Source organism: Alligator sinensis, unplaced genomic scaffold (assembly GCF_000455745.1).
Source record: "Alligator sinensis unplaced genomic scaffold, ASM45574v1 scaffold510_1, whole genome shotgun sequence".
NCBI lineage: Eukaryota > Metazoa > Chordata > Crocodylia > Alligatoridae > Alligator > Alligator sinensis.
The window spans coordinates 1,593,910-1,602,296 of NW_005842052.1; the positions used below are offsets into that span (position 1 = coordinate 1,593,910).

At 45.9% G+C, this 8,387-nt stretch overlaps 1 protein-coding gene across 1 annotated transcript in view; it reads left to right on the top strand.

Moving 5' to 3' along the window:
* Window positions 1-8,387, top strand: part of CNTNAP5 (contactin associated protein like 5) — a 446,813-nt gene that overhangs the window by 213,826 nt on the left and 224,600 nt on the right. The window contains exon 4 of the mRNA XM_025203314.1: window positions 1,629-1,776. Within this exon, the coding sequence (XP_025059099.1) occupies window positions 1,629-1,776 (148 nt within the window). The remainder of the gene's footprint in view (window positions 1-1,628; window positions 1,777-8,387) is intronic.

The following is an 8,387-nucleotide window of genomic DNA, read 5'->3' on the forward strand; positions in this document are numbered from 1 at the left end:
AGGGGTGAGTCTGCCTCAAGAACTTCCTAGAGCAGAGGTGTTAAACATGCGGCCAACAGGGCCACTCCATCCAGCCCGCTGGGCTACTGGAAAGCGGGTTTGTGGCTATGGAGGGCTGTGACCTGCCTCAATATTTGGAGTCCTTGCTGAACATAGCTATGTTCAGAGCGAGCAGGGGTTGTGACACACTGCCCTAAGGCACTCTGGGGCTGCCTGACCCACTGTCCCTTTGGCCCACCTCTGCTGGACCTCCACCACCACTACTGCCAGACCTTTGCTGCCAGCCCCAGGCCTCCACTAGCTCCATGGATCTGGTCCAGGAGGATCCCCATTGTTCTGGGCCTTGGTGTAACTTTGACACCCATTTCTTAGAGAGTCCCATGTTTATTCTGCCTGTGATACTTTCTGAACCTGTTTGATAAAGCACCCCTGCCCTCATCACATGCCAGTAAACCATCCTGAGAGAATGAGCATTGATTACCAAGGGTCCAGATATTATTTTATCATGTTGGCCTCATTTATGTAATGGGACACTAGTTTGGGTAAAATAGCAACTTTCTGAAAGGGAACTTTCACACAACTGTATCTAGAGTTGGGCTAAACCCTCTGGATGCAGTTCCTGTTCTGGGGATACCAGTAGCACTCACAAACATCCATGCCCATATTTTCCGTCCACCCACCAAAAAATTAAAAATAAAAACCCAAAGCGTAAATCAGAATTTCCAGGGGTGCAGCCCTGTGTCCACATTTGCAGTGTGAGCTCAAATTGCACCCAGCATTGAACAGGAGAGCTGTGAAAATCAGATGGAAACAGGGGCGGATCCAGGGGGGATGCACGGATGCACTTGCACTCCCGTTTGATTCCTGCTTTACCCAAGGTTTAAAACCAACCGTGTGGCAGTGGCAGCAGCATTTCTAGTCAGGCAGAGCTGAGGGAGTCAATTGACTTCATGGCTCATTATAATCTACCTGATTCCTTCTAAAGTCTTCATTCCAGAGGTGTTAATGAACTGTTTTTCTTTTTAATGGTTTTGATGTTCCACCAATTAAGCTATTCTTTATTCTGCAATTCTGCTGTCTGTTAGCTTCTCCTGGCAATGAAGCTCCTAATTCACAGCCCTGCAGACTATTTTTAACTCATCCCAGTGAAGTTATGTTTTTCTTCAATCTGAAACTGAATAATACAACCATATGCCCCTAGCATAATTGTAAAACTTCTAGTTCATTTTTTAACTGGAGAAAAATAAGTGCTGTTTTATGTGAGAGTCTCCTCTTTTGCATATGTGGCCCTTTTTGAGATTTTTTTTTTTTTTTTTTTTTAAGTATCAAACTTTTCATTTTCATTTTTGCACAACTTTTTTGCTGCAAGTCCCAGTTTTGGATGAGAGAGGAAATTGCTGGAATACTTGACGAATAATGGAACACTGGAGGAAGAGGGAATGCTACAATATTCCCAGCCCAGACTTGGGAGATGGAGATAATTTGGAGATGCTCCACTTAGGTCCTAAAAGCTTGGATGATGACCTCCCCTGAGCCAGGTCTTTGAAATGTTGTAGTCTTTGCTTAGATTATGTTCCTTTACCAGATGAGCTTCACCACTCACTCATAATGACTTTCTTTCCTGGCAGGTCTTCGTAGGGAATACCAATGCAGACAGTGTTGTGGAGCACAAATTTCTGCACTCGATGAAGGCCCGCTTTCTGCGCTTCATCCCTCTGAAGTGGAATCCCAATGGAAGAATAGGGCTGAGAGTTGAAGTCTATGGCTGCTCATACAGTAAGTATCCAACATTTCACCCACATTTTGTCAGAAACCATTGGCAGTTTACCAAGATGCTGTGGGAAATGTGTCTAGTAAAATATGTCTTTTAATTTTACATGAACACTTGTGACCCTAATTTCTTCAAGTGTCATCTGCATGTTCCCACATGTGAGATGCCCTGATTGCCACAGCTCAGATGAAGGATCTTTCTCATATCAGTTCCTGTTAGAGCAGCGGTTAAACATGGCCCATGGGCTGGATCCAGCTTGCCAATTGATTGTATTTGGCCTATGGCTGCCCCGGTGATGCTCTGCATGGGGCCAAGCCTGTCCTGCTTCTTCCCGGGGCAGTCTGTACTGTGCTTCAGCCCACACTCACCCCAGACCTGGCCAGCACACACAACTTCCCAGAGGGGCTGATCCACCTGCCGCTGCAGCCTTCTGGGTAGTCCTTGGCTCCCCCCACCTCCAAAAGGTGCCTCCTCCTTTTCCTCCTGCCCCTACTGCACTACTCCAGGCAGCCAGTAGCAGAAGGAAGTGGTGATGAAAGTGGGAGCACATGTCAAGCACCACATACCCAGCCAGGAGCTCTGGCTCCTGGGTGTCTTGCACCCACTTGGTGACCTGGCACAATGAGCAGCTGAGTGGGTGCAAGGTGCCTGGAGTGGCACAGCAGGGGCAGGAGGAGAAGCTGCTGGAGACGGGGAGAGCTGAATAGTACCTGGGGGACAGTGGGGTGCTGAACAGTGCTTGTGTGCACTGACCAGGGCAAGGTGGGTATGGGCGAGAGCATGGTGCTGGCTGCCCTGGGCAGGAGTAGGTGGGACTTAGCCCCATGCAGAGCTCTGTGGGGGCAGCCTCAGGCCAGATGGGGGTGGTGGACAACACCTGCAACAGCCCCACACCACCCAGGTGAGCTGTGTTGCAAGTGCCCCTCTGTCCCCACTCCTTCTCCCCCTTACCCCCACCCCTCACCTGCTTTCGGGACCTAGCCTCCCCCATGCTGAAGTTTACGCCCAGCCCCTACATACTCACCCACCCTCCCTCACAGACACACAATATCCAAGAGTAAGACTTTATTTTGAGCCATTAAGCAATCACCTCAATATGCACCAGTCATAAAACATAAATTATTATCAAATTTACTTTTTGCAATACAATTAAAATATGCTATAGTAGATGTTTCATTTTTAGTCTATGGTTTGGTTTTTTTATCTATAGTTTTTTCAAATGAGATCTTCTCAAAGATCTTATGCGTGCGGCCTCGACAGCTTGCCAAAACTCATTAAGTGGCTTGCCATCCACAGTAATTGCCCAACCCTGTGTTAGAGCACTCCATCATTGTCATACCCCCTTTGAAGACAAGGGTATAAAAAGTGGCCAAGCAACCTCTTCCATCCCAGTTCCTTCTGGCTACAACATAAATCAAACACGGACCACTTTGGATCCTTTGGACCAATTCTTCAAAGACTAACTGTAATATTGTAGCTTAAGGCTGGTTTATTATTTCATAGTCACTGTTATGCTATTGTAATTTGGCTATTATGGTATGCTTAGAAAAACAGTATAGTTTATACAGATAGGTCTTCGGTAACATGGTACAGCAAAAGTGGTATGGATCTGGTTAAAAGGCATGCCTCTTGTTCAGTGACCCCCCATGCTTCTGTGCCCATACTAAATATTTGATGTGCCCCAATAAGGGCTCCTGAGATGCTAAACCTGCAATACTTATAAACTATGGGTGAGCAAGAAACATTAGAACAGTTCACAAAAATGTATTGCTTCAACAAGCTTTTGCTAAAAGTGTGGGGGATCTGGCACCATTGAAGGATCTCATTGTCAGGAAAAAAAGGCTGGTATTGCTTCTGGTACTTAATAAAAAAAACACAACACAGGATGTCCTAATTTTGGATCTAGGATCTATTTCCAGACTACTTGCATTCAGTTCTGAGATCATTAGACCTGGCTTTGCAGCACTTGCATAGATGCCCATGATCACACTCAATCTTCAAGGAAAGCCAACAGATCTGCCTGCCCCAGCTCTGAAGAAAGGACTATGGGATTGAAATACTTCTGCCATTAAAACTGAACTGGCATCCAGGGGATTCCTTAAGCCTCTCAGACTAAAGCAGATGAATGGATCTTAATTTCCTTCTTCCCCCCAGCTCACAAGGCCATGCTCGATTCGAAGAAAGATCCAGATCTCTTTGCAACTCCATCATTAGTATGCTCAGCTTCTGATGTCACAGGATTGGTTCCCATGCACCCTTGATCATATCATTTCTTGGATCTCTAAGATGCATTGCCTTGCAGGGAGACAAAACAGCACTCCGAGGGTCATCCTTTTCACTTATTTCACCTATGGGAACTGCTGTGAGAAATGAAGAAGTTGCACAGACTTGTCCCACCTTTCTCTAAATCAGTGCTTCCTGCACATTTCCTCAGCATGACCCCATTTATGGCACGGTGCCTGGCTTCCCACCCCGCAACCCCTGTCTTCCCTTACCTCGTGGGCAGCATGGCCAAAACGGACCCATGGAGGGGGAGGATGTGGTCTGCCTGCTGTGGGCTTGGGGCTCCCCACCCTGCTGCCCTTCCCCTGGGCCTCTACAGCCCTGGCAGGACTTGGCATGGGAGAAAGCACCATGCCACAACCCCATCCACTGATGTTGTCACCTTATTTGGGATCGCAACCCATCATTTGGGAAGCGCTGCTCTAAATGCTTCTCTCAGCCTCGTTTGGCGACCCTCAGATAACTGGAGACTTTACAGAACCAGACACCTGAAGATCAAAGAGGAGCAAAACAGTTTTATAAGGGAGTTCATAAAATTGTTTTCTCTCTCTTTGTTCTTCAAATGATAGGTTCTATTCATTCTCCGGTTGTGAATCTGCAATCAAAATTATTGACACCTCTCCAAGATTTCAGTCTCAGAAGGAAATTTATACAACTGCTTTTTGGGTACACAGATAATCCCATCCTGATTGATTATTAGCCCGTGACATGATTGGCAGGATCTATGCTGAGCCAAGTATCTGTATCTATTACCTAGGCATCTTTCTTGGCTTCCTTTGGAGGATAAGAGAAACAATTTTACCTTCGATTCACAACTTCTGCAACATGCCACTGGGTGCATACACACATGCACTAACTTTCTGACAGTCAAGTCAAATTAATTTATTAAGTAGACTTAATTATCAGAGCATACACAAGTATGTGGAACACAGTCAACTTAAATGTGGTGCAAGATAATACACTTCTAAGGTGTATTATTTTGAATTGCATCAGTTAAGTCAGCTTTACTGGAGGAGAAGCTGTCACCATGTCAAGGAGCTGTAAGTGTGTACGCTCTGACAAAGGCTTAACTTAAGGCAATTTAGTTAGGGCGACTTATTTTAAGTCACCTAAGACATGGGTATGCACCCACTGTGCCTAACTTCAGGAAGCATCCTTTCTCTACTTCAGGGAGCATCCTTTCTCTCTAGTGCCTGACTCTCTTTCAGGAGGGGAGAGGTGAGTGAAGTCTGCGGTCCAAATAAAATATAAGGAGATAGAGCTATAAATGAGAGCTGAAATGTCGTCAGATGAAAATGCTGGTGTTTCTGCTATTTCTTGCTTTGCAATTCTGCAGTCTTGTACTTTCATCAGTCACTTTGAAGGAAACGTCTCACCTTGGATATTAATATTTTGTGTCCCCCTTCAAAGAATAAAGCTTCTCTCCTGAGTACAGAGGAACTTTGTCAACTTCCAAAACAGTACGGTGTAGTCCTTGTTAAGAAATTGCAAAAATAAATACATAAATAAAAAGGTTGATGCTTTGTTGATGATGAATCCTATACCACATGAGGGATTATCCTACTTTCACAAACATCCATATTCCAGTTCATTAGTTGCAGCACCACTCCAGAGAAGGTAATCTTATTCCGCTGCCCTTCTGACAAGGAGAGTAAAAAAAAAAAGAGACAATCAGAAAAAAATATATTTTTCTCCTGCAAAAAAAAAATTGCTTTTGGTTAAGTAAACACTTTCCAAGGAACAAAGTTGGACAGTTTTTTGGCAGCTAAAGATGGGAGTGGAAGAACATGCTTTCAGAGCTTCCTTTTATGCTATAGAGGTAGCAGTGAAACTGGTTCAATCTGTCCTAACATTTCTCAGACATGCATGTTTGAGGTTGCTCCTCTTCCTTCTGAAACCAAGCCTAAAGTAGAAGACCTCCCTTGTGAATAGGGCAGGCAGAGAAAGATAATGATATATTGGAAAAGGTCACTGGTTCTTGTTCAATATTCTAGGAGAGCTTTATCATTAATCACACTGGAGGGGAAGTGTTATCCATCAAGCTCATATCTTCCCTATTTCATGCCAAGAGTAAAATAACACTGGTCATCATAGACAACCTGATGACAAGCAGGAGGAGCCTCCCTCTTTTCAGCTGCACAAGAAAGCAACTGAGTTATGGGATGCCTATATTCAGCACAATGTCTGTCTAATTGCTTTGTACCTTAGGGGCCAGAACAAAAGCATCACAGATCAGATCAGCAGAGCTCTTGCACAGTTACATGAATGCTCACTAAAGGAGTCAGTGATACTAAACTTCCTTGGCCTGTAGGGGTTTGCAGATACAGATCTCTGCCAGCATATGTCACGTAGAAAAGTGTCTCCTCTTTTTTTTGAGAGCAGGGCAAAAAGCAGCTTGCCCATATAAGGCACTTTTCAATTGAATGGGAGGACAGGTCCATTCCAGGTCTTTCCACAATTTTTTTCTCATACACATGATGATAAAGATAATGCAAGATGTGGCCAGGATAAATTAATTATCCCAACATGGCCAAGGCAAGAGTCATATACAAACTGTCGTTTTCTCTCCTAGGAAATCTACAGGCTTCTTCCAGTATTACCAAACCTATTATCTCTAGTGTGTGGCGCTATTTATGATTCAAGACCCATTTTTTTTTTTTGTCACTAACCTCCGCTGCTCTAGGATTTTTTAACAGGATTTGAAAAATCTTGTCCTTTCAAAAGTGCAGAAGGCTTTGATTGACCCAAGAAAACAATTGATGTGATTGTTTGTATTTAATAATGATTTGGTCTTTTTGTACAGAGGTATAGGGTGTAGCTGTGTTGGTCTATATTTATATTAGGGCTGTGAGAACCTTTGCTCGCTGATTTGAATTGGAGGAGATTCGACTTTAGGAAGGCCTTCGACACCGTCTCTCACCCCATTCTCATTAAAATACTAGGGGACTGGGGCATCGACACCTACGCAGTCAAATGGGTTGCTAACTGTCTGGAGGGCTGCACCCAGAGAGTGGTGGTGGATGGGTCCTATTTGACCTGGAGGGATGTGGGCAGTGGGGTTCCCCAGGGCTCGGTCCTCGGGCCTGCACTGTTCAACATGTTCATCAGTGACTTGGACGAGGGGGTAAAAAGTACCCTGTTCAAATTTGCTGATGACACTAAGATGTGGGGGGATGTGAGGATGCTAGAAGGGAGGAATAGGCTGCAATCGAACCTAGACAGGTTACAGGTGTGGGCGGATGAGAACAGGATGGGTTTCAACACTGGTAAGTGCAAGGTGCTGCACCTGGTGGGGGAGAACCAGCAGCAGACCTAGAGGCTGGGGAACTCCCTTCTCATCAGTGCAGAGGCAGAAAAGGATCTTGGAGTCAATCATTACTGATGCCAAAATGAACATGGGCCGGCAGTGTGGGGATGCAGTCAGGAAAGTCAACCGCACCTTGTCATGCATCCACAGATGCATCTCGAGCAGGTCCGAGGAGGTGATCCTCCCCCTCTGTGCGACACTGGTCAGGCCACAGCAGGAGTACTGCATCCACTTCAGGAGGGATGTGGCCAGCATGGAGAGGGTCCAAAGGAGGGCCACCCGCATGATCAGGGGTCAGCAGGGCAGACCCCTATGAGGAGAGGCTATGGGACCTGAACCTGTTCAGCCTCCACAAGAGAAGGCTGAGGGGGATCTAGTGGCCTGTTACAAACTGTCCAAGGGGGACCAACAGGTATTGGGGGGAGTCCCTGTTCCCCCGAACTTGGAGTGACAAGCAATAACGGTCACAGGCTGGTAGAGGGTATATTCAGACTAGACATTAGGAGGCGCTACTTCAATGTCAGGGCGGCTAGGACCTGGAACCAACTTCCAGGTGAAGTGGTGCTGGCTCCTGCCCTGGGGGTGTTTAAGAGGAGGTTATACAAACACCTTGCTGGAATCGTTTGACACCAGTACTTTTTTCCTGCCATGGCAGGGGTTGGACTTGATGATCTGCTCAGGTCCCTTCCGACCCTACCAACTATGAAACCTTTTAATCTCTTCAAATCAAATCAGAATCCTCTGAATTGATTTGGAGAGATTCAATGATTTAGATGTAGAGACAGCTTTAAATGTTTTTTCTACGTATCTCAAGGTACCAGGCAGCTCGGAAATGCTGTCATGCTGGGACGGATGGAGCAAGTGGAGGTCCTGCAACTCGGCCAAGAACCTCCTGGAGCGGTCCGTCCCGGCTGACTGCTCCTCCCAGCAGATGTCCGGGTAATTAAAATCGCCCATGACAACTACATCCCTTGCTTTTAGTGTCTCCGCAAGCTGGCCTGAAAATTCCCTGTCCAGCTCCTCCTC